The sequence below is a fragment of the Narcine bancroftii genome, chromosome 1 (genome assembly GCF_036971445.1).
Source record: "Narcine bancroftii isolate sNarBan1 chromosome 1, sNarBan1.hap1, whole genome shotgun sequence".
Classification (NCBI taxonomy): domain Eukaryota; kingdom Metazoa; phylum Chordata; class Chondrichthyes; order Torpediniformes; family Narcinidae; genus Narcine; species Narcine bancroftii.
In genome coordinates, this window is record NC_091469.1 from 414613425 (window position 1) to 414641105 (window position 27681).

At 38.3% G+C, this 27681-nt stretch overlaps 1 protein-coding gene across 13 annotated transcripts in view; it reads left to right on the forward strand.

The window, feature by feature from the left end:
• Window positions 1-27681, forward strand: part of LOC138751556 (retinoic acid receptor beta) — a 942630-nt gene that overhangs the window by 710497 nt on the left and 204452 nt on the right. For all 13 annotated transcript variants that reach the window (XM_069913985.1, XM_069913986.1, XM_069913984.1 and 10 more), the window contains one exon: window positions 5923-6071. In XM_069913985.1, coding sequence (XP_069770086.1) covers window positions 5923-6071 — 149 coding nt within the window. The remainder of the gene's footprint in view (window positions 1-5922; window positions 6072-27681) is intronic.

Sequence of the window (27681 nt, forward strand, 5' to 3'; positions counted from 1 at the left end):
CCGCTCCGTAAATGGTAATATGGTTATATGGAAACATTAAAATATTAGGATGTATACAGTGAAAGTCCATGGTACACTATCCACATATTGGTGAGGCCAAATTTGGAGTACTGTGTACAATTTTGGTCACCAAATTATAGGAAAGATATAAACAAAATAGAGAGAGTACAGAGAAGGTTCACAAGAATGTTGACAGGATTTCAAGGTTTGACTTACAGGGAAAGGTTGTGCAGACTAGGGCTTTTTTCTCTGGAGCGTAGAAGATTGAGGGGGGACTTGATAGAGGTGTTTAAGATTTTAAAAGGGACAGACAGAGTAAATGTGGATAGGCTTTTTCAATTAAGAGTGGGGGAGATTCAAACCAGAGGGCATGGTTTAAGATTGAAGGGGGAAAATTATAAAGGGAACATGAGGGGAAATTTCTTTACGCAAAGGGTGGTAGGGATGTGGAATGAGCTTCCGGCAGACGTGGTTGAGGCGGGATCATTGGTTACATTTAAGGAAAGACTGGATAGTTACATGGAGAGGAGAGGACTGGAGGGGTATGGACCGGGTGCTGGTCAGTGGGACTAGGAGGGTGGAAATTTGTTACGGCATGGACTAGTAGGGCCAAACTGGCCTGTTCTGTGCTGTAAGTGGTTATATGGTTATATGTTCTGGGAATTCAGGAGCCTGATGGCTTGGGGGAAATAGCTGTTGCCCAATCTGGACATAATGACCTGAGTGCTACGATACCTCCAACCAGATGGCAGAAGGGAGAACAGTTTACATGAGGGGTGTGTGGAGTCCTGTTTATTGCCTTTCGCCTGCATCAAGTGTTGAAGATGTCCTTCATGGTAGGAAGAGAGCCCCCAATGATCTTTTCTGCTGTCTTCACTATCTTCTGCAAGGTCTTGCAGTCCGAGGTGATACAGATTCCAACCAGTGATGATAAAGTTTCACAAGATGCTCTCAATACATCTTCTGTAGAATGTAGTGAGGATGGAGGGTGGGAGATGAACTTTCCTCAGCCTTCACAGGAAGTAGAGGTGCTGCTGGGCCTTCTTGGCTATGGAGCTGGTGTTAATGGACCAGGTGAGATTCTCTGCCAAATGTACTCCAAGGAACTTGATACTCTTGATGACCTCATTGATTGAGCTATCATTGGTCAGCAGGGCCTGGTCACCCCGGGCCCTCCTGAAGTCAGCAACCATCTCTTTTGTTTTATTAACATTCAGATACAGGTTGTTGGCTCTGCACCAGTCCCTTAGCGACTGTACCTCATCTCTATATACTGACTCCTCTTACTTACTAATAAGGCCAGTCAGTTTTGTCATCAATGAACTTGATGATATGGTTTGAGCTGTATTTAGCTGCACAATCGTGGGTCAGTAGAGTGAACAGCAGTGAGCTAAGCACACAGCCCTGGGGAGCCTCCATGCTCCGTGTGATGGTCTTGGAAGTGCTGTTATCAATCCAGACTGCTTGAGGTCTACCTGACAGGAAGTCAAGAATCCAATTGCAGAGGAAGGTGTTTAGATCCATCAGGCTTAACTTCCTTATCAGGTACTGGGGTATGATCATGTTGAATGCCAAACTGGTCAATAAACTGCATTTGAATATATGAGTCCTTATCTTCCAGGTGGGTGAGTGCCAGATGGAGGGCGATGATGATGGAATTGTCCATAGAGCAGTTGGACCTGTAGGTGAATTGCATAGGGTCCAATGGGAGCAATGGGAGCTTGACGTGCCCCATGACATGCCTCTCAAAGCACCTCATGACGATGGATGTGAGTGCGATAGGGTGGTCGTCATTGAGACAGGACACAGGTGACTTCTTTGGAATGGGGCAATGATGGTGGCTTTGAAGCACGTTGGAAACATGGTGCTTCTCAGGGAGATGTTAAAGATGTCAGTGAGAACATCTGTTAGCTGAGCTGCACATCCCCTGAGCACTCTGCTAGGAATGTTATCTGGTCCAGCAGCTTTCTGTGGGCTGGCATTGCCTAACTCTCTCTTCACAATGGCCATTCCAAGACACAGCACCTGATCATTTGGAGGAGAGGTGGTCTTCTTCACCTCAAAATACTCTTAAGTGTGGTCTAACTAGAGTTTTATAGAGCTGCAACATTACTTCATGGAAACCCCTGACTAACAAGGACCAACACACCATACACTTTATTAACCACCCCATCAACTTGTGTGGCAATCTTGAGGGATTTGCACTCAAGATCCCTCTGTTCCTCCACACTGCTAAGAATCAGAATTTATTGTCATGAACAAGTCATGAAATTTGGTGTATTGCAGCAGCATCAGAGTGTAAACATACATATTATAAACATCTTACAACATCACTATAAATTAAAAAAAGTAAAAATTGTAGTGCATAATAGGAAGGCAGTGTCTTTGATTCGATGATTATTCAGGAATCTGATGGCAATGGGAAAGAAGCTGTCCTTGTGCTGTTGAGTGCTCATCTTTAGGCTCCTGTACCTTTTTCTTGATGGTAGCAGAGTGAAGAGGGCTTGGTCTGGGTGATGGAGGTCTTTGAGGATAGAGGGTGTATTTTTTAAGAGACCACCTCGTGAGATGTCCTCGATGGAGTGAAGTCTGGTGCCTGTGATGTTGCAGACCGAGATAACAACCTCCTAGAGTTTATTCTTGTCATGAGAGTTGGCACTCTATACCAACCAGTGATGCAACCAGATAGAATGATCTCCATGGTACACCTGTAGAAGCTTTTGAGAGTTTTCGGTGACATTCCAAATCTCCTCAGACACCTCACAAAGTGAGCCTTCTTTGTGATTGCATTGACATGGAGGCTCCAGGACAGATCCTCAAAGATGTTGACACCCAGGAATTTGAAGTTCTTGACCCTCTTGACTACCGGGCCCTCAATGAAGACTGGGTCATGTTCCCCTGACTTACTTCTGTAGTCCACAATCATCTCCTTAGTTTTGCTAATGTTGAGCACAAGGTTGTTGTCATTACACCATTCAACGATGTACAGGGATTGGGATGTACAGGGATCTCCCTCCTGTACATTTCCTCATTGCCGTTTATGATTCTGCCAAAAACTGGGGTCACTTGTAGATAGCATTGGAATGGTGCCTGGCCACTCAGTCACAAGTGTATAATGAGTAGAGAAGTGGGCTAAGCAGTACGCCTGTATTCATTATCAGTGAGGAGGAGACGATGTTTGCAATTCGTATTGACTGTGATCTTCTGATGAGAATGGCAAGGATCTAGTTGCAGTGTGAGCTACAGACGTCTAGAGTTTGTAGCTTCTTGACAGCACTGAGGAAATAATGGTATTGAAGGCCAAGCTGTAGTCAGTGAGGAGCAGCCATATGTATGAATCACTGTTTTTAAGATGATCAAGAGCTGAGTGGAAAGCCAGCAATATTGCATCTTCTGTGGAGTGATTATGATAATCGGCAAATCACAGTGGGTCCAGATCTTTGCTTAGGAACATGTTAATTTTGGCCATGACCAACATCTCAAAGCATTTCATCACAGTAGAAGTTAGTGCTACTGGGCAGTAGTCATTGAGGCAGCGACACTACTCTTCTTGGGTACTGGCATGAATGATGCCCTTTTGAAGCAGGTGGGAACCTCTGACTGCAGCAATGAGAGGTTGAAAATATTGTGAACATTCTGGCTACTTGGTTGGTGCAGATTTTCAGTACCCTACCAGGAACGCCATCAGGGTCTGACACCTTGCAAGCGTTCACCCTCTTAAATGGTGTTCTGATGTCACCCTCAGAGACAGATATCACGGGGTCCTCAGCCTTTTCAGGGATTCTATTAGGCACTGTTTGGTTCTTCTCAAAGTGGCATGGAAGGTGTTCAGCTAATTGGGTACTGACGCATCACAGCCATCTATAGTGTTCGTACTTGGTTTGTAGGCAGTAACAGCCTGCACTCCCTGCCATAGCTAGTGTGTATCTGTCTCTGTCTCTAGCTTCCTCCTGAGATTCCACTTCGCTTCAGAGATGGCCTTCCGTAGGTTGTACCTGGACTTCTTGTGAAGATCCCAATCCCTGGCATTAACACCCTTGTCTTTGCCCTCATCAGGTTACAAATTCTCTGATTCATCCAGAGCTTCTGGTTGGGGAGCACACGGTATGTGTGCGTGAGTACTGTTAGGTCTGCTTTGTTCATGAATGAGTGAGACAAACACCAGACTGAGTCGAAATCAAGGTTCTTTGTTCTTTATTACCGGATTGTAACACTTGCAACTAACAATGTTAGTTGGAGAATGCATTCTGCCGTTATCAGCAAAATGGTGATTTTTTATACCCTTGGATACGTGCTTAGAACATCATCATATCATTACTTGTCCAATGACTAAAACTGTTGCTATCCTTTCCCTGCTAGCTTCCTGCCTCTCAATCCATCAATGTCTCTCTTATCTTGTAAGTACAAGGATGCATTCACATCTTGTTACAGCCCTGCACAGGGTAACTCCTTACACATTCCCATCTCATGATGTTTTACCTTACAGTACGCATCCATCCATGCAGGTCTTGATGAAGGGTGATACCTGTTGCATATTCATTCAAGTTTACGGATGAGTTCTTGAATATATTCCAGTCCACTTTGTCTGAACATTTTATTTTAGAACTTACTTTTGACTGCATCTGCAGAAACTCTTGGATTTCTCAAATCAGCCATTGTTACAATTTAACTGTGACTAGTAGTATCAATTATAAACTGTTGTGTGCTCTAGACCAGCATTTTCAATGGAGGCTACATACACCCCTCACCCCTGGGGCCACAGCACATTTAAGGACTGAAATCATAAAATATTATTTGTGTTTTTGTATGTAGTTCATAGAAGAGAAGTATGGAAAAACAACTAATCTTGACTGCTTCACAGGGAAGGGGGCTTATAAACTGAGCAGACTCATTTGGGGGGCAGAGGCAAAAAAATTTTTTAGAATGACTGCTCTAGATACCTACTTGCCAAAAAATTGGCTGAGAACATAAATTTATCTGATTGTCCTCTGAAATATCCACCTGAGTTGAACTTAACACATTGGCAGGAGAGATGAATGAGTTGTGTAAAACTTGGCTGAGCCAATTTCCATTCAAAACCTTTAAATCTTTGAACTGAACCAAAGAAATGGCAGCGTTTCATCTATGTATCCAAGAGTTATCAAGAGAAATGGTGTAATTGTACTCATCCAGAGCAGACTGCTCTGGGTTGCTCATTCTGGTCCCCAAAATCTATTTAAATTTAGATTGGTTGCAGTTAGTCGAAGTTCCAGTGAAGGACAATAAAGGTAAAGGTCTTTCAAACACTGTCACCGATATTGGAGCATAGGGTCCCATGAAAATAGTAAAAACTGAGATATCTGAACTTTTCCTTCTCTGGAATGGTGTTTAGAAAATAATGAAAATATTGGGTGAGATATATTGAAATGCTCTCAGACGGAATAACAATGACAACTAAACTCTTCCTACTCAATCTAAAGATGACCTTGAATTCATTTTCTGTATTTTAAGATCAAGTATTGGTAGAACTGGAACGGATTTACTGACTATTGGACGTCAAATTTGATGAGTTTGATAACAAAAATATGGAGAATCATGATCAAATTGCTTCAGAAACTAATTTAGCTCCTTAACGTTGGATTGTACTGAATCTTGAGATATTTATCTGAACAGATGACATCCAATTCTATTAAAATGCACTCAAAGAGTTTCTAGACTAGCTGTTATACTTTCATAGAAGAGCAGAGTTCTCCACTAAATCATTGATTCTTCATGTTTTGCCTTACTGGTCCTGGAAGGATGGTCATCGTGTTTCTCTACCCATACTATGGGTTATTTCCACATTGAAGGGGAGAAGGATCTTGAGGGAAATAGTTTATATCTTATTTGTGAAAGCATTTCATCTGCCCATCACATATACATATATGTTGTTTTATTTTTCAGCAATTGAAACACAGAGTACCAGTTCGGAAGAAATTGTACCAAGTCCACCATCCCCGATTCCACCCCCACGAGTGTACAAACCTTGCTTTGTCTGTCAGGACAAGTCATCAGGTTATCACTATGGAGTCAGTGCCTGTGAAGGATGCAAGGTAAGCATGTTGGATGCTCTGAAGATTATTTATTTTGTTGACGAGGTTTTTATATGCATTATTACTGTGGTGTGCTTGTGATCCTGGTATGGAAGCGTGACAATGTGTGTACTTTCCAAGCATAGACATGACTGGAGGGAGAATTGATGATACTGGAGAACCAGCACCTTGCACTGTGTCCTGGATGGGGATATTTATTAATGGTCAGCATGTTAGGGTCAATTACATTCCATAACTGTACGCAGGGTGGAAACTCTCTTCTCACCATCAATCCAGCTCAGGAATGATCTCATGTTCCCTCTTGTAAATTCAACGATATCATCAGCTGAATTAGCGTTATTTTCCATCATCTGCCCCAGTAACTGTGTGGTCTCTAACTTCTTCTGCAAGGTGTTTCCAATGCTTTTTTTTAAACAATTAAGCACTTAACAACTTTATTAATTCAGTTGATGTGCTAAATTAATATTGTTGTCAAGGGAAGATAAATGAGGTGTAGGGCACATGCTTTGCTTCTGCGTGTCCAAACAGTTCCAGTTTGTCAGTGTCACATAAAGGGAGCTGTAAGTTTGAGTGAATGCATATTTTTTGGCATTTGCTGTGGCTTTAGTTAAAGAATCATAGAATATTACCACTTATATTCAACCTTGCATGAATGAGATTAGTATCTATTCTGAAATATTTGAATGTTCACATGATAACAAGAGTGAGCTGGATGAACTAAAACATTTTTTAATTCATGAGGCACTTTAGACCTTAATGGCCATGGAAAATGAAACCCTATCCTACCAAAACGAAACCCAGGTAGTTTATCTGAAGAACATAAATAAAGTAATGTTTAATTAATAATCCGTTTGCCATTTGTTTTTCATGTGCAAATACAAGCTGTTATGCTTTCAAATTCAGGAAAATATGAAAAGTGCATCCTTAATTAAACTAATTGGTGAAACCTGTTTTTAAAAAAACCCTAAAAGATGTCATGACAGTATCCAACTGCTGCTCAACTGAATCCAGATTTATTTCATCTACTGTTATTCTGGGTATTGATTGCAATTTTCAAAACTAAATATTTTATGCTATGAGTATGGAATTTGCCTCTTCTCAGTATATGTCAGGGGCGAGAATGGGCAGACTGTATTTATCTATAAAGATTACCGGTACATATAAATCTATAAAAGAGTTGGATATAAAAGCTGGGAAGACATGTTGCATCTGCATCAAACTGTGGTTGGGCCGCACTTAGAATATTTTTTTCATTTCTGGTTTCCACATCATCAGAAAGATGTGGAGGCTTTGGAAAAGATGCTGAAGAGCTTCATCAAAATGTCACCTGGATTAGAGAGTATTAGGTAGAAAGAGAAGTTGGACAAAAGTAGATGGTTTTCTCTGGAGCATCAGAGGCTGAGATGCAATCTGATTGGTTTATAAAATTATGGGAGACAAATGGTAGCTAGTCTTTTTCTCACCTAGACTACAGGAACACCTAAATCAGGCTAGTATTAGTTGGCTGCAACTTGGGTTCAGCACTACCATACCAGCAATATTTTACCAAACTAAAGTATCTAAGACTCTGTCTGCCCCTCTGCAATGGGATCCTGGACTTCCTTATTGATATACTCCGATCAGCACCTTCACCTTCTTCTTGCTTACTATTAGCACAGGCGTGCTTAGTCCCCTGCTCTCTTCCCTTTATGCTCATGTCTGTGTACCCAGGTTCAACTCAATGCAATCTATACATTTGCTGATTATTTCACCATCATGGCAGAATAATTGGAAATGATAAGTTTGAATACAGGATGGAGATAGAGAACCTGTCGGGGTGGTGCCAGAACAACAACCTTGCTCTCAATGTCACCAAGATCAAGAAGCTTATTAATTTTACGAAGGGGGAGGAGGCTGTCTGCATTAATGGGATGGAAAACTTTCTAAGAAGTCTGAGGAGAATCATTAATTACACAGATATACTGAGGAAGTTATCTGCAACACAGCGTGGTTTGGTAGTTGGAATGCACAGGAAGCCAGCCAACATCATAAAAGATCCCATCACACTACTCACAAACTCTTCTCACTGCTACCATCTTGAAAAATGTCCAGAAGTCAGACGTCCAGCACCTCTAGATTCAAGAGCTGTTTATTTTCAATGGCTATCAGGCTCTTGAACCTCCCCTTGTTACACTAATGATAAACTACTCTGACACCACAAAAAATATTTTTCTTGCAGTATGTTAACTGCAGATATTTATCATTTGCTTTTTTGTATTTATTATCTCTTTTTAATTTAATGCTTTCTCTCTTTACGCAATACCTGTTCAGTTGCAACACAAAGTTCAGTGCATCTGAACATTGTACAATGCATATGACAATAAACTCAATAAAATCATGATTGATCTTGTTGTGGATTCAGCTCCACTTACCCATCTAGGAACATAGGAACATAGGAAGTAGGAACAGGAGTAGGCCAAAAATGGCCCATCGCTCCTGCTCCACCATTCAATACGATCATGGCTGATCTAACTCCACCTACCTGCCTTCTCCCCATATCCCCTAATTCCTCGATCATGTAAAAATTTACCTAACCGAATTTTAAATGTGTTTAATGAGGCAGCCTCAACCACTTCCCTGGTTAGAGAATGCCAAACATTCACTACTCTCTGGGAAAAACTATTTTTCCTCATCTCTGTCCTAAATCTACTCCCCCGAATCTTGAGACTGTGTCCTCTGGATTTAGTTTCCAGCTCAAAAAACCTTCCTATATCTATCCTATCCATACCCTTCATAATCCTATATGTTTCTATAAGATCTCCTCTCATTCTTCTGAACTCGAGCGAATACAATCCTAGACGATTTAATCTTTCATCATAAGTCAACCCCTTCATCCCAGGGATCAACCTAGTGAACCTCCTCTGGACCGTCTCCAAAGCCAGTATAACCTTCCTCAAATATGGAGACCAGAACTGGACACAGTACTCCAGGTGCGGTCTCACCAGCACCTTATACAGTTGCAACATTACCTCCCTACTCCTGAATTCAATTCCTCTAGCGATGAAGGCCAACATTCCATTTGCCTTCTTAATAACCTGCTGCACCTGCAACCTAACTTTTTGCGCCTTCTTAAAAAGTGGCGTGACATTTGCTGTCTTCCAGTCTGCCGGGACCTGCCCAGAATCCAAGGAATTTTGGTATATGACCACCAATGCATCAACTATAACTTCTGCCATTTAGATATAGGAAGGTTTTTTGAGCTATGTTAACTCTGGCCACCCTCTTCTGTTTTATATATCTATAAAATTTTTTGCTTTCTGTTTTTATATTTTGTGCCAATTTACTTTCATAATCCTTCTTCCCATTTCTTATTACCCGCTTTGTAACCCCTTGTTGTCTCTTAAAGTTATCCCAATCTTCCAGTTTCCCACTGTTCTTTGCAGCTTTTTACACCTGCGCCTTCAATTTTATACTCTCCTTTATTTCCTTTGTTAACCACGGTTGATTTTTCCCTCCCTTGCTGCCCTTTTTCCTGACCGGAATATATTTTTGTTGAGCATCACAAAATATTTCTTTGAAAATCTTCCACTGTTCCTCAACTGTTTCATCAATTAGCCTGTGCTCCCAGTCCACTCTGCCCAATTCCTTCCTCATCCTATGGTAGTCACCCCTGTTTAAGCATAATATATTAGTTTTAGATCTAACTATTTCCCCTTCCATCTGAATGAGAAATTCAATCATACTATGATCACTATTTCCCAGATGGTCTCTGACTATTACATCATTTACTCTACCTATCTCATTGCACAACACTAGATCCAGGAGAGCATTTTCTCTTGTTGGTTCCTTAACATGCTGCTCAAGATAGCTATCGCGGATGCATTCTATGAAATCCTCTTCCAGACTCCCACGACCAACTTGATTTTCGCAATCTATGTGGAATCAATCTGTTTCCCATAATCCCTAACTCCCATAATATTCCAAAATCTACATCTTAAATACATTCAATAAAGCAGCCTCTACTGCTTCATTGGGAAGAGAATTCCATAGATTCACTACTATCTGAGAGAAACAGTTTCTCCTCAACTCTGTCACTCCCCTGAATCTTGAGGCTATATCCCCTAGTTCTAGTCTTGCCTGCCATTGGAAACAACTTTCCTGCTTCTATCTTAGGAGCTGTTACTTTCATAATTTTATTTGTTTCTGTAAGATTCCCCCATCTATTACAGACCCAGGTTCAAAACCGGTGCTATCTGAAATGAGTTTGTATGTTCTCCCCATGTCAGAATTTCCTCTGGGTGCACATATTCCTCCCACATTTCAAAATGTGTAAGGATTGTAGATTAATTGGTGTATTTAGGAGGCTTGTTACTGTGCTGTATGTCTAAAGTTTTGAAAATATATATCTTTCTAAACACTAATGTGCATCATCCCAGGCTACTCAATTTCTCCTCATAAGATAATCCTCTTATTTCTAGGATCAACCTTGTGAACCTCCTCTGCACCATTTCCAAAGCCAATATATCCTTTCTCAAGTAAGGAGACCAGAATTGTCATAATTCTCCAGAACCCCTGGACAATTGTAGCAGAACCTTCCTGTTAGCAATGAAATCTGACATTCTATTTGCCTTTTGCACCTGAAAATGAACTCGTTGTGTTTCAAGTACAAGCACTCTCAGGTCTTTCTGTACAACAGCAACTGATGACTTGTCATGTGGAATATTCCTGAAGTTAAATTTAGCTTCTTCAACTCATATTCCTTGTTTCTTTTCTTTTGTGAAATACCAACTCACCTTTTAAGTTTTACATATGTGAAAAAGTAGATGGTGTATGAATGTTTAATGCTTTAATAAAAATCTCCCAATCCTATTTCCCTTATTTTTATCAAAACCAAATCATGTATATAAATTAGTTTTTAGTTTGGATCCTTTTTTATTGCTTAAAAAAATCTGTAGTTCACAGAACAATCAAAACTATATTTAATAGTTTTCTTTTTAATCTTGGTAGATGGTGACTGCACATCTATACTAGTTAATGTCACATAAAGTCATGGAAATGCAGTTGAATGTGATATCTTGGGTATGCTTGCATCCCATAATCTGAAGGCAGGAAATTCAACATGCGCACTGTCAGGATCTCAGGGAAGATTTACCAGCTCTCTCCCTCTGGGATAGAAGGGGAAATTTCTCAATCAGAGTTGTGCTTTTCTGCTCCTTCATGACTATCAACACATAGCCATAACACCAGAAACACTAAAGCAAATTTAATCTTTAAGGCACTGAAAAAAAAATCCTTTCTTCATTACTCAATCTGGTTTCCTGTGGATCGAGACCATCATTTTAATATAATATACTATTTGCTTGATGCAACTGATTAATGTGATGGTTCTAAGGGGTACCCCTTCCCTCACTGGTCAATATCTTGTGAATCCGTGCTTGCACCTCTGGCGCATAAGCATTTGGGCATTTCTTAGTAATAGCTAAGGATGAATTAACACTGTGGAAAATGTGGAAATTTTCTTAAGATGGTAATCTTAATTTTTTTTCATTAAAGCAGTAAATACTGATGACATATATCCTAACTTTAATTTTAACCCCCTTTTCTTGTAGTGGTTAGCCACATTCATTTCTGGAAATAAAAGTTTGAAATGTTGTTTCAAAGGAGCATACTTTCACAATCTTCAAGAAAATTCTACAAAGATTGAAATTGAAAGTATAGGACAAATTTAAACCTTTAGAAGTGAGCTATTTGGAGTTCTCTCAATTCCTGAGAAGCCCAGTTAGAAACCACAATTGAAAGGTGGTCTAACAATCATCTTATTTTGTACGTTTCAACAGACTTCTTTATCTGCAATTTTGTCAGGGTGTTTGATTGCTTTTAGCACTGCCCAGACAATTTTACTGTTGTCTTTACATCTTTTTTGAAGTTGCTAGTGATGTTTTTTGCCACATCTAAATATTTTCTATCATAGAAGTTGTGATTTTTGCTACAATATACAAAATATTGACCATGTATTATTTTAATAAAAATCTGCTTCCAACATTTTAGCATGTGTTTTATCTTGATAATTTATTGCTTTTGTACTTTAAGATGCAAAATTCATGATAGCATGAATGGGATGAAAGCTCTCATTCCCTTTCTGAACTGTAGTTCATTGGGCATATCAAAATAATAGTAATGAATCAATAATTCATTAGGATATTGCAAATGCTATTATCTCCCTGAACAATGTCAAATTGAAGTTCCAAAGTCTGGATAAATCTGTGGACATCTAAAGGTTGATTTAGCTTCTCAATATTGAAATAGAGTTTGATTTCTCCTGCAGAATATTACAGTTGCAAACTATTGCAAAGCATATTGTAAAATACCTTGAGTATTAAATGAAAACCAAATATTATTGTCTTTTCTCCACAAACAACTATAATACAGTCACTTTACCTTGTAAATTCTCTCATACGTTAAACAAAGATTAGATGTCTATAAGACCTTAAGACACACGAGCAGAAATAGGCAATTCAGCCCTTCGAGTCACCTCCACCATTTAATCATGAACTGATCTATTATCCCACTCAGCACCACTGCCTGGCCTTCTCCCCAGAACCTTTGATGCCCCGGCTAATTGAGAACCTATCAATCTCTGCTTTTAATGCACTCAATGACCTGCCCTCCACAAGCACCTGTAGCAACAAATTCCACAGATTTAGCACCCTCTGGCTAAAGAAATTCCTCTGCATCTCTGTCCTAACAGATGCCCTTTAATCCTGAAGTTGTGCACTTTTATCCTAGGCTCTCCCACCATGGGAAACAATCTTTATACATCTAATCATCCACGTCTTTCAACATTTGAAATATTTCAATGAGATCGCCTCTCATTCTCCTAAATCGCAATGAGTACATATCAAGAGCTGTCAAACGCTCTGCATACGATAACCTTTCCATTCCCAGAATCATGCTTGCTGAACCTCCTCTGAACCATCTCCAAAGTGAGCACACCCTTTCTTAAATGAGGAGCCCAAAACTGGTCACAATACTCTGTGAGGTCTCACCAGTGCCTTGTAATGCCTCAACATTACATCCCTGCTCTTGTATTCTATTCCTCTTGAAATGAACACCAGCATTGAATTTGCCTTCTTCACCACCGACACAACATGCAAGTTTATCTTCAGGCTACTCTGCACAAGGAGTCCCAGGTCCCTTTGCATCTAGGTACAGTATTTTCAATTTTCTCCCCATTTAAAACATAATTTGCCCATTTATTTTTATATCAAAGTATAAAAATTGTATTTAATTTTCCACATTTCACCTAATCTACTAATCTGTCTAAATCCTTCTGCAGTCTGCCTGTTTCCTCAACACTACATGATCCTCCACCCACCTTTGTATCATCTGCAAACTTGGCTACAAAGCCATTGATTTCATAATTCAAATAATTAATGTGCAATATAAAAAGAAGCATCTCCAACACTGAGCCCTGGCAACTGGCAGCCAGCCAGAATATGATCCCTGCATTCTGATCTCTGCTTCCTGCCAATCAGCCAATGGTCTACCCACATTGGTATGTTTCCTGTTATACCATGTGCTTGCTCTTATTAAATAGTCTGATGTGTGGCACCTTGTCAAAGGTCTTCTGAAAATCTAAATACACAACATCCACTGCATCTCCTTCATCTAGCCTGCTTGTCACTTCTTCAAAGAATTCCAATAGATTTGTCAAGCAAGATTTTCCCTGAATGAAACCATGCTGGCTTTCGCCTACCTTATCATGTGCCTCCAGTGCTCCATAATCTTATCTTTGACAATTGACACCCAACCTCTTCCTAACCCAGTGGTTTTCAAACTTTTTCTTTCCACTCACATACCACCTTAAATAATCCCTTACATAAGATGTTATGTGAGTGGAAAGAAAAAAATTTGAAAACCACTGTTTTAATAATATCTCATTCCTTTCTGCTGCCTCCCTCCCTTCTTGAATAATGGGGTGACATTTCTGATTCAAGGAAAATAAAACCCTACTTTTAACAAATTCTATGGTAGCAAAATAAGAGGTTTAAAGTACAAAAAAAGTCAGACTTCTTAATTGCATATGCTTTCCTTTTATAATTGGTTATATTGCTGATCTATTTCAGCATCAATAATTATTAACTATTGTGATAACCTATTAAGTTATGGGATGGGTGATTATCTCATAACCATTTGATAGTTGTGTGATTCTTTGTTTTATAAACAGAATGTAAAAAGTCCTGATTTTCGTATCAGTGAATTAATAATTTGCCTTCACTTTATCTTTAATATTTTCTAATGTTTGCTAAATACAGTACTGTTTATACTTGTGTAATAGTTGATCCTGTGTAAAAGTTGATCCCCTCTTTTTTTAGGCCCATAAACCGCATATTTTCTGTAGATCCCGTGCAAAAGTCAACCCCCCCCTATCTTTTGGTTTCGACCATTTGAGCTCCCGATGCCCTGACCACGGACCTCGAGCTAGACGCCCGCCCGCCTGACCATCTGAGTTCCTAATGTCCTGAATACAGACTTACCACCCTTCATTACCACAATATCATTTAATGTGCCCTCTAACACAGTTTTGTTCTGGATTTGCCAAGAATTGCTCATACATGCTTTATTTTAAGAATGCATGAATAATGACAAAATCTTGATAAAGGGTCTAAACCCAAAATGTAGATTGACTATTTCTACCCATAATACTCCCTGACCCACTGAGTTCCTCCCATTTCTTGTTCTTTCCTCAAGATTCTAGCATCTGCATTTTTTTCTTTTTCAGGAAATAATTGTGATCTGTTTCAAATGATCTGTTTCACTGCCCTTGTTAAAGTGCTTCTGAGAACATGTGTTTTAAAGGAGAACTATGTCTTGCTAGTCTGCACTACACTCTCTGCATTAATGTCTCATTTCACAAATAAAACATTTCCTTACTTTTTGTATTATGTCAATATCTGTTTTCTCCTTCATGTTGGAAGTAAATTGATCAGGGTACATGTGAATCTTTTATCTCTCTACCACCAGGTCCCCATCCTAACTCCTCAGCTTCCATCCGCTGACATGATATTGGAAAGGATTCTGCAATTTCTTAACAGTGTACTGTTGCAAAAATGAGTGGCGGGCACATAGACAGAAAATGCTTGTTAAAAAGATGCTGGGGATTTTTCAAAAGCAGCAGAGGAATGACTTCATGGTCTTTGTAGCAGTTTTTGAAACCTTAGTTCAATGGCTCTTTAACAGAGACATTATTGTTTGTGACAGAGAGGAACTAGTACTTTGGCAGATTCTGCTGTCTGTTAAATTCTTGTTACTTGTACTTGCATTGAAAAGACAACATTCCATGGCTAGTGGTGTGTTTACTGGGCGTTTGGCAAGTGCTGAAATGGGTAGGACAGTTGCCTAGGGCTTTTTATTGGCAAGAACAGCAAGCGATAGAATGTGAAAGGCATTGGTGGCATTTTAATGGCACTTAAGACAAACCAGTTTATGTGGATAATTAAAACTGTAATGGTGCCATACTGTCTGCCTCCACAGAAGACAAGAAATAGGAACAAAAAAGAAACTCAAGGAAGTTAAAAAAATAAGCAACTGTACTGAGTTCCCCTGCATTGTCACAACTAAAGAAAGTCTGATGCATCAATGCTAATTGAGGATTTTCTTGGTTTCTCTCCAGTATTATAGACATCATAATATTCATTGCAAACCATTAACCCTTTAAGTACTTCTTGTCTTTTGAAGGATTGTTTGTAATATTTTATTTGTCATTTTAAATATATTTAACAGTCAACAACCATACATAATAGAAAAAGTCAAGAAAACCCATTTCTCCACCCCCCCTCCTTGTGCAAGTCTAATTAAACGAAGTAAAAGCAAAGGTAAAGTAAAAAGAAAAATGTCCTAATCAATGCATACAGTAAAACATATAGAGATCTGATATTACCACAAAGTTATAGTCATTATAGAGGTCTGCTGGTTAGTCAGAAGCAATCACAACCCTACGGGGGCATCAGTGCCTCTATGTTTTAGATAAAGCTGCCAGATTTTTAGGAAGGTGTTATATCCTTTCCTAAGACTATATGTAATCTTTTCAAGAGGAATGCAGCTGTTCATTTCTGAAGGCCACTTATCAATAAGGAGAGATTTCCATGTCACTGCTATACATTTCATGGCCACACATAAGGCAATTTCTGTGAATTTAATTTGGAAATTAGTTAGCGAACTACCAACACTTATAAAGTTCCCCAGTAGACAAAGCTTTGGGTCCACTGGGAAGGTGACTCCTGTAATCTTAGGATGTTATAGAGATCATACCAGAAGGGTCTCACCTTTTTGCAGAGCCAGGTAGAGTGTAAGAAGGAACTAACATCTATACGACACCTAAAGCACATCTCTGACAACTCCGGCTTATATTGATGTAATTGCTGTGGGGTGAGGTACAATTGATGGAGAAAATTATAGTGAATCAGTCTATATCTTGTATTGATAGTAGCCAACAAACTTCCTTGACACAGTTTCGACCAGAGTTGTTCCTCAATTTGTTATGTCTAAATCTGACTCCCATGTCATTCTAGATTTATGCAAACCTAGCTTTGGGCCCTCATTCATCAGTAAAAATTACATTCTAGAAATAAATTTACATGCATTTCCTTCATGAAGCATTTTTTCTTCTTCAATGAGTCCCAGTAAAGTAATTTCAGGGCTCAAGCTGGCCTTGCGAAAGGATCTTTTTTTTAAACTTTATTTATTCATTCAAAATACAGATAGTAAATAACATATACAATAATAAACCAAAAACATGAACGTTATATTTTATAGAAAAAAAATGAAAAAAGAAAGAAAGAAACCCCCCCCCCACCCCGGTTGGGATAAATCCAAATCTGTATAAGATTAAAATACCTTTAGATCTGATAGTATCTTTATTGGGCAATTTGCAACCTCTGAAAGGTTTGGGATTAGATAAATTTCAACTTGAATGAAAAATAACCTTCATAAGAAAAGTCTCAAATTTAATCATTTCAGATAAAATCATATCACTACCAAACACACATTTTACCAAAGATCAAATTTAAAAATAAAGAAACAAAGAATTCTTATCAATACTATAGCTGTCCCTCATCGTTACGCTTAATCGAACTGTTTAAACCTCGAACATTAAAAGTAGCAAACCTCAAGTTTAACATATCTACTAATATTACTAAAGATCAATAAAATCTTTTTATATAAAAACTCAAATCATTGTATATAGGCCCACCAATAGGAGAAAAAAAATCACAAAGTAAAAGCTAGATAAAATAAAAATAAAAAAAATAAGAAAAAAAAATTAACAAACCCCCCCCCCCCCCCCCCCAAAAAAACTACAAAAAGGTAGTAATCCCTAAACAAAATTTGGGTGTGGATCACCCACCAGTGGCTGATGACTAATAGAACCTAGAACAAATCTCTTCCTCCCCAGCCGAACAAAAAAAATCTCAAAATATCATAATAACATAAAAAGTAAAATAAGAATAAAAAGATTCTGCTATTCATCGAAGAGGTTCCAAACTTGAAGGCCCCATTTCAAAAGAAGTTGGACTCTTTCCATTCCTGTTTTTCCCATTTCTACCATTTCTTCCATTTCCAGAACCAGATTTTTCTTTAGGAGACAATAGTAGACTACATCTTTGTCCTCTTATATCAGGCAATGAATCAGCAAAAATCATTGCTTCATGATCATCCTCAAAAAACCGAGATTGATAGTCTCCATGAAACACCTTCAACACTGCCGGATAGCGAAAAGTAGACTTATAACATTTACGCCATAAAACTTCTTTAACTGGATTAAATCGACGTCGACGTTGAATGACCTCTTGACTCAAATCAGGATAGAAAAAAACTCTGCTATTCTGAATCAATAACTGAGTTTGTCGTTTTCTCACATTTTGCACTGCCAGTCGAAGTATTGCTTCTCTATCCAAATAATTTAAACATCGAATTATTACAGGTCTCGGTGGCTGACCAGGTAAAGGTGACCTCCTTAAAGTTGTGTGAGCTCTTTCCAATACCAAGCCTTCAGAAAAAAATTCTTGCCCTAGTACTTTTACAGATCCAATCTGTAAAAAAAACGAAGAGGATCTCGTCCTTCCATACCTTCTGGCAAACCGACAATTTTCACATTATTCCTTCTACTTTGATTCTTCAAATAGTCTATTTTCCTCTCTAACTCCTTTTCACGTTCTTGCAATTCTATAATGGATTTTTCAACCTTCAACACTTTTTCTGTATCAGAAGCCACTTGTCGTTGACATTCCAAAAAAGCAGACTGAAATTTTAAAAAATCTTCACAAGATGCCTCTACACGTGCTTTAACTGTATTAAATTCTGAACTTATCCTTTGAGCCAGCTCATTCATTATAGGCTGAATGACAGCATTTAACTGGTTACATTGTAATTCAGAAAAGCTCAGCCCTGCTTTCTCTAACATTGTGGCAGAACTAGGTAACTGCAGCTCCTGCTGCCACTCAACAACAGGCATTTTAACAGTCTTACTGCCGGTCTGGACTCCCAGCGACGGCACCCCGACTTCCTCAGGGGGTTGATGCTGGACTCCCCCCGCAGCTCGCAATTTTCTCAAAAAATCACAGATAAATTCGAGATCTTCAGGTTGAAATGCTTCCTGAAGTGTTTCAGTCAATGGAGTCATCTTCCTGTGTGCTCCCTCCGTTAAAATCGGTCGGCTGCCAGGATCGGGATCCACTGCATGGGAACATGCACCTTCTTCCAGAGAATGAGTAATTCCAGCGGTATCCTTCACTCGGTGAGTAGTAGACATTTTTTTTTTCAGTTCCCACAGGCAGTCTTTGTAGTTTAGGCATTGAAAAAATTAAACCTGAGGCTGTAGCAAGTCGTTTAGGCCCCAAATCTTCAGTACTTTGAAAATGTAACTTCTTCTGCACTTGAGGTTTAATCTTTTTACCATTAATGGCCATAATAATTCCTTAATACTTTAAAATAAAATGTAAGAAGTTTAAACTTGAAAACAAAAGGTTAAAAAATGGGTACTTAAAAGTCCGGCCAGAGAGGTCGAGATTACACGTCTAGACTCTATGCCATCTTGCCACACCCCCCGCGAAAGGATCTTTACTGAAAGTAACAAAAGAAAGACTTGTTGGGCAAGTCGTATTTCTTCTTCAACTGTTCAAACAACATAAAAAATCCTTTTTCATAGAAATCTGTATCCCATTATGACGTTAGGCCTCCAAAATTTTGTTGTTCAAAGTCATGGGTATGAGTTCATTTTGTCTTAGAGATGTTTTTGGTGACAATTCTCTTTTTAGTCCAGAGCCTCCACAGGTATCACACCATTTTCTAACCAAATGCTTTAAAATAGGGTTGTCTGTCCTGTTGGATAAAATACTAGAATTCTATTTATAAATAAAATCACTGCACATCTTCTCTCTTAGGGAATGCAAACCAATTTGTACCCAAGAGAGGGTATCATCACCCTCAAAAAAGGAAGAAATATATCTCATTAGTGGCGACCCTGGCTCTGGATCTATGAGAGAGTTTTAGCCCAGTTTATAAATTGGCCAAGACTCTAAATAAATATGGCTATTTCAGCCTATCGAAGGCTTCCTCAGCATCCAGAGGCAAAGAGATACTCGGCTCTGGCTTGGACTTTGCATAGTTGATAGTATTAAAGAGCCTACATAGGTTGTTGGTTGATTGGCATTTCAAACTAAAGCTGGTCTTGTCTGGATTTATTAAATTTGGCAAGTATTGCCCAAGTCTGTTAGCCAGGGCCTTAGAAATCAATTTATAACCTGAGTTTAATAATGAAGTAGGCTGAAATGAAGAACATTTTAATAGGTCCCTTTTTTTTTAAATTTATTATAGTAATTATGAAAGTAGAAAATGATTCAGGGAGAGTTTGGGTTTTAGATACTAAATTAGTTATATCCATAATAACGTGTATAAGTAAATCCTTAAATTCTGAATTAAATTCTGGTGGGAAACTGTCCTCCCCTGGTGATTTATTAGACTGTAGTGAGCCCAAGTCTTTTTCAATTTCTTTTGGGGTAAAGGGGAGGTCCAAATTTGCCTGATCTTCTTGGTCAAATTTGGGCAGTTCAACAGTGGATAAAAAAAATTATCAATCTTGGTCAGATCTCCTGCCGATTCTGATTTATATAAATTTGCACAGAAATGTTTAAATGTGTCATTGATTTCTGTTGGATTATATGAGACTGAACTCATTTCAGTTTGAATTGAATTAATTGTCGTCTACTTTTCCTCTGCTTTCAATTGCCAGGACAAGACTTTATGTGCATTCTCTTCCAATTCATAATATATTTGTTTAGTTCTTAGAAATTTTTTCCCCAATTTTATAAGTGTGTAGTATATTGTACTTGAGTTTTTTGTTTACAAGTACTTTATATATTTCCTTGGAACCATATTCTTGGAATTCCTTTTCCAACTTCAGAATTTCTGTTTCCAGTCCTTCTATGTCTGCCATGCATTTCTTCTTAATACTTTTTGCATATGAGATTATCTGTCCCCTTAGATGGGCTTTTAACATGACCCATAAAATAAAGCTATTGGGAGCAGAGGGACAGTTAGTCTCACAGAATAACTTTATCTGGTCTCCAATAAACTTACAAAATTCTGGTTTTTGAAGGCAGGTAGGATTCAAATGCTATCTATATGAATTAGTTGGTTTTTCTGGTATCAAAGATAGGTATTCAGAATCTAATGTTGTATGAATTAGCTGTGTTGACAACAAAAAAAAAAGAAAAAAAAATGTCAATCGTAGTATGGGAATTATGGGGCAAGAATAAAAAGAATACTCCATGTCTCCACACATCTGTCAAATTTAAATCTTTCATAAAAAGCCAAAGTAGTTTTGCCCAATTTTATTTTAGATACTGTTGACATTGACTTGTCCAGGACAGGATCCAAACAGAAATTAAAGTCACCCCCTCAAATATATTTTGTTGTCCCCTGACACCTTAAGGAAAATATCCTAAATAAAGGCTTCATCATCATAATTATGTGTGTATAAATTTAAAAGGGTCAAGGGCTCTGAATAAAGCTGACAATTAATTAATATATATCAGGCTGATGGGTCAATGATAGTTTCTCCAATCATTACTGGCATGTTTTTGTTTATCAAGATGGCTACCCCCAGGGTTTGGAATTAAAAGATGAAGATATTTTAGGTCCTCCCCATTCTCTCCTTAGTTTCCTATGTTCCTGGGCAGTAACGTGGGTTTCTTATATAAAGGCAATTTCAGTTTACATTTTTTAAGGAGTGACAAGAGTCTTTTCCTTTTAACTGTCCATTCAGCCCATTCACATTAAAGCTGACAAAGTTCACTATCTTATCCATCAATAATAATCATATGTTTATACCAAAGTTTTATGTAAAATAAAATAGTAAAAAATGGGATAAGTCACTGACAAGGTTAATAAAAGTTTTAAAAAACCCTCCTTCTCCCCCCACCCCCCGCCCACCCCATCCTTCATTGCCAAATTCTGAATATTCGGCATTACCTTCCCCATCAGTCTGGGATGTGCACTCTGAACTCATTAGACACAGCACGTCTGACTAATTTGTAAATATTTTGCCTGGCCCAGGGCTATTATCTAAAAACATGAGTTACTATACAAGATTATTCAATTTTGAATGCAACAATCGATTTGAAAATGCCCAACTCAGAAATAATTACTATAAAAACTAGCTATTATAGAAACTAATTGGTTTAAATTGGAACTTGTCTATCCATTGTAAGTGAAAAATGTGACAACAGTTTAAAACATATATCCACAGCAGCTCGTTAGGACTATGACTACCTGTCCTGGTTTCCTCCACTATTTTATTCTCCTCCTGGTAAGTCCTGCAGGAACGTTGCTGCATTTGAAGAATAACCTCCCTCTATCAGGGAGTATGATCCTCAAAGTTGCAGGGTGAAGTAAGGCAAATGGAATGTCCTTAGATCAAAGTTCCTCCTTGATTTGATCGAAATCCCTCCTATGCTTCATTAAGTTGGCACTTAGATCGGGGAAATTAACACTGGCCTATTATTGTATGTGACGGGGTCCTTGTTTTCTCTTTACCATCGCACAGTGACATTTTAGATTTTTTTCCCGGTCCTGATGCCTAAGCAAGCATATCAGGACATGTCTCGGTCTCTGGCCTTCAGATGAATTGAGTGCAAAAGCTCAATACACTCCTTCAATGATTACAGGCTCATTATGCTTCATCTTGTATTCATATGTTTGAGTTCTTAGACAACACATGGATGAAGGAAAAGGTTCTTCACTTTAAAGTTGTTGTAAACACCACTATGAGGCAGGCCTCCATTACAGATCTAACATTCTGTAGTCTCCTGCTCTGTGTCAGCCCCTGCGGACAGCCAAGTATAATCAAACGGGAGCTATAATCCTTAAGGCATTACTAGTTGCATTGCAACCATCATCACTATCATTACATCTCCCTTTCTTAAAACAAAAGTAGCTTACTCTTAACTAACATGTTTTCTTTGTATAACTCTGCAATTTTAATTTTGACACCATGAACTTACATTTCCATTATTATCAACATTGCTAACATTTTTGTTTGTGTGTTGACATTTACATACACTAAAACTTGAAGACCAAATAAGATAGCACCATTTCATTCTATAAATTTGCTCATTAAGTGCAAGAAACACATTTAACTGAGATGGAGCATAAGAAATTAAAGAGAGATTGGGTAGGACATGTAACAGCAGCATCGTATAATTCAAAAGCAAGAGGAGTGGCTATATTAATTAGCAAAAATGTGCCATTTAAAATAGAAGAGGAAATAATAGATCCAGCAGGGAGATATGTTATGATAAAATGTCAGATATATTCAGAGCTTTGGAATCTACTTAATATATATTCACCTAACGAAGAAGATCAAAAGTTTATGCAAGATATCTTTTTGAAGGTAGCTAATACGCAAGGGAACATACTAATAGGAGGGGATTTCAATCTGAATTTGGATCCAAATATGGATAAAACGGGGAAAAAAATTAACAGGAAGAACGTGTCTTGTTGATCTCCTGATTGATTGTCCTTGAAACTGACTTGTTGCCTCAGACGACGTCTTCTCAAATGTGCATTCAGGTTGTTCAACAGTATCCATCTTTCCATTTACTGTGGCTGGTCCCATTTGAAGATCTCGATAATTTCTTCATGAACAGCATCTTCATCTGTCTGAATGATGTATGATCTTGGCTGGACTTCACTAAGGACAGTTCCCTTCTGAGTCCATAAGTTTGTTTTAGCCTTACTTGGTCACCAGTGTAGAGTTCCGGTTGGATTTTTGTTCCTCTATCAAAGTAATACTTTTGCTTTTCTTTCTGTTGTTCTTTGAACTTCCTCACTTTCTCCCCTCTTTTGTTTTTAGGAGGTTCTCTTGAATGGGTTGATTTGATCTTAGCCTACATCCCATAAGGAGTTGTGCTAGTGACGTAACATCCTCGAGAGGCGTTGTGCGGTATACTAGCATGCTCTGGTTGAAGTATGTTCCACTGCCTTTTGCCTTGTTCATCAGTCTTTTCACTGTCTGTACTGATTTTTCCACTGGACCATTGGACACTTTTCGATTCCGAGATGTCCTCCATGGATCCTTTTTAGCATCTCTTTTCTCAGATTCTTTGGGATAAGGATTTTGCTTCCTTTGTAGATGATGTCTTCAACCACTGATAGTTCTGCCCTGCAGTTCCAGTACTCTTGAAAATCAGGTGAGCAGTCCTGCTTCATGTTGGGCTATCCATCCAAGATATTTTTTCTCAGTTGTCTCAGTGTTTCATCTTTGTTTGTCTCTGTCTTTATTAGCCCATTTATGCATCTGATATGGGCAGTGCACTTGTGATCGTGTCATTCATGTCTTCATCTATTTTAGTGTTTGCGGGCTCTCTCGTGTCAACAGCTCTAGAAAACATGTCTGCTGTGTTAGTTAGCTTACCTGGAGGGTACGCCACATTCATTGTATAGCGTTACAGCCTAATCATCATTCTTTGTATTCTAAGTGGACATTCATTTAATGGCGTTTGGAACAAGGCAATCAAGGGCTTATGGTCAGTCTCTACACTGATTGCTTGTCCTGATACAAACTGATGAAATCTTTCACAGGCAAATGTGATGCTGACCAGCTCCTTTTCAATTTGAGCGTATCGCGTCTCCGTGTCTGTCATTGAGCGTTATGGATATGCAATGGGTTGCCAGTCATCAAATTTTTGTAGAAGAATTGCACCAAGCCCACTATGTGATGTGTCTGATGATACCTTTTTTTTTAACCCATTCAAGACATTTATTTAATTTTTAAAATTTTTCACACTATAAACCATACTGACCAAAATACATACATTTTTCTCTTGAATATATACAGTGTCATTTTCTCCCCTTTTTCCCCCCTTCCTTCCCTCCCTCCCTCTCCCCCCCTTCCCATTTATTCGAAGTTCAATCTATAAGATACATTAAATCCGTTAAATAATGTCGTCACTTAATAAAAATAAACAAGAAATTTTTGTCTTTTACTTTTATATTCTGAGTCAGTTCATTTCGTTGACTTCTCCTTCTGTCATTTTAGGTGGTGGAGGTCCATGGTAGGATTTCTCTATTGTATTTCATGTATGGTTCCCATATTTGTTCGAATATTGTGATGTTATTTCTTAAATTATGTTATTTTTTCTAATGGAATACATTTATTTATTTCTATGTACCATTGTTGTATTCTCAAGTTATCTTCTAATTTCCAGGTTGACATAATACATTTTTTTGCTACAGCTAGGGCTATCATAATAAATCTTTTTTGTGCTCCATCCAAATCGAGTCCAAATTCTTTATTTCTTATATTACTTAGAAGGAAGATCTCTGGGTTTTTTGGTATATTGCTTTTTGTGATTTTATTTAATATCTGGTTTAGATCTTCCCAAAATTTCCCACTGGAAAGACTTACCACTAACACTGATAGGAAGGATAAACTGTATTAAAATGAACATCTTCCCAAGGATACAATACCTATTTCAATCATTACCAATTCACCTAACAGAGAAATTCTTCAAGGAGCTAAAGAAAATAATAAGGAAATTCTTATGGAAAGGGGGGAAACCGAGGATAGCACTAGATAAATTAACAGAATGGTACAAACAAGGAGGCTTACAACTACCAAACTTTAAGAATTATTATAGAGCAGCACAATTAAGATACCTATCAGATTTTTATCAAACAAGGGAAAAACCAGATTGGACCAGATTAGAGCTAGATAAAATAGGGGAGAAGATACCTGAACATATACTATATAAATGGGTTGAAAAATTGGTGCAACGTAGGAATTCACCAGCATTGCACCATCTGCTCAACATTTGGAAGAAGATTCACGAGGAAAAGAATAAAATAAATTATCAACTACCAAAATTAATATTGACACAAAATCAACTAATCCCTGTCTGACGATATCTTGATGTGTCTCGCTGGGTTGTAAAAACTCAGAACTGGTTCCTCTCTGAGCTGTTTCTTTAGTTCACTCCATGACTTTTCATGCTCCTGATTCCACTCCCATTCAATGTTCTTTTCTTTAGTCTTCTCAATGGAGCCATTTTTTCTGCGAGTTTGGAAATGAATTTAGCCATATAGTTGACCATTCCATTAATCCTCTGTACGTCCTTTTTGCATTGTAGCCGTGGCAAGTTCTCAATGGCGGACACCTTTCTGGGATCTGGTCTGATGCCATCCCTGCTAATAACATCTCCAAAATATGTTGGTTCTGTCACCCGAGCTGGCATTTCTCTCAATTCAACTTTAGGTTTGCTTTCCTTGTTGCTTCCAGGACTTTCCTTAGTCCCTCATCATGCTCCATTCTCGTAGTTCCCCATACTATGATGTCATCAATTGAGCATCAACTCTGTACAGGTGCTCATAGACCATATGGATAGTTTTGTGATACACTTCAGGAGCTGAGATAATTCTGAATGGTAACCTTAGGAATCTGTATCTGCCAAATGGACTAATGAACGTGCACAGTCTTGAACTTACTTCATCCATTTTTAACTGCCAAAATCCTGATGATGCATCTAACTTGCTGAAAAAAATTGTATTTGCTCTGTTTACACCTCTTGGATCCAAGCAAATTCTAAACTTTACATTTTATTTGTCCACAACGACAAGTGAACTCACCCACTCCATTGGCTCATCTATCTTCTGAATCATGTTCAGGCTTTCCATCCTGTCCAACTCTGCTTTTAGTTGCTTTTGAAGTGCAAATGGAACTTTACTGCACGAATGTATTATCAGTGGCACACGTTTATCCACTCTGATCGTGTGTTCTCCTGGAAGGCAGCCTAGACCTTGAAATAGGTCATTGTACTCTTTCATGAGTTCATCATAGACTGTCTCTCCTTCGCTTTCCACAATGAGGACTCTTTTTACCAGGTTCAGTTTCTCACAGGCTGTTAATACATTCTTTGGTACCACGATGAATGCTAGTATATGCTCTTTGTCCTTGTGTTTCACTGACCATGCATTCTCCTTGCACTGGTATATCGTTACCTGAATATCATGTGACCTTCACTTTTATTCCATACATCTTTGGTCTTGGTCTAATCTTCTTAAAATCAGTTTCTGATATCACATTAATTTGTTCTCTAGTTTAACTGAAATGTATGTCATTCACTTTTAATCTCAACATCCAGTCTCTGTTTTCTTTCTTGTTTTCAGTCACAACATCTACATGGAATTCCACTATTTCCTTTTCATCTACTGCATGAACCTTGCTTTGTTGTACTTGGTTCCTACAGCAACGGGCATAATGGTTGCTTTTGTTGTACATATAGCATCTTTTACCATATTCTGGACACTTTTTTGGTAGGCGTTGTGTCCTGCATTGATGATATGGCTTTCAATTGTCCCTTTCATTTTTGTTCACTGGCCACGCCTCTCTTTGCACTTTGGTGTACTTTTTTGTTAAATGGCTTATGTCTGTTCTTGCTCACTGCATCCACGTTGCAGCTAGTTTCACTGAACAGCTCTTTTGCCTGCGTTTTTACAGTTTCTGTACCCCAACAGAGTGCTATGGCTTTTTCAAGGTTTAGATTTTGCTCTCTTAGCAATCTTTCGCTTAGACTATTATCTGGAATACCACACACAAGTCTGTCTTTTATCAGTGAGTCGGCCAGTCCACCAAATTCACAAGTTTTGCCTCTGTTTCTCAATTTAGTCACATACTTCTCAATACTTTCTTCCATTTTCTGTACACATGTGAAAAATCTGTGTCTCTCAAACATCACTTTACATTTAGGCATGCAGTATGCCTCAAACTGTTCCATTATTTTTTCCAGTTTCATTTTGTCTCTTTCAGCAGCAAATGTGAAGTTATTATACACCTCCATGACTTCATCATCCATGACATGTAAGAAAACTGACCTTTCCCTTTATCACTTTTTCTTGTGAGCTCCGACTTCCACTAAATATAATCCAAAATGTTGTTTAAATCTGTTCCAATTTTCAACCACATTACCTGTCAGCTAAAGTTTCACTGGTGGATATAATGCTTCCATTTTTCATTGTGTTAGCTTCTCTTCACTGATCAGTTGCTGACTTTAGATTTTCCTTTTAATGTATTTCCCTG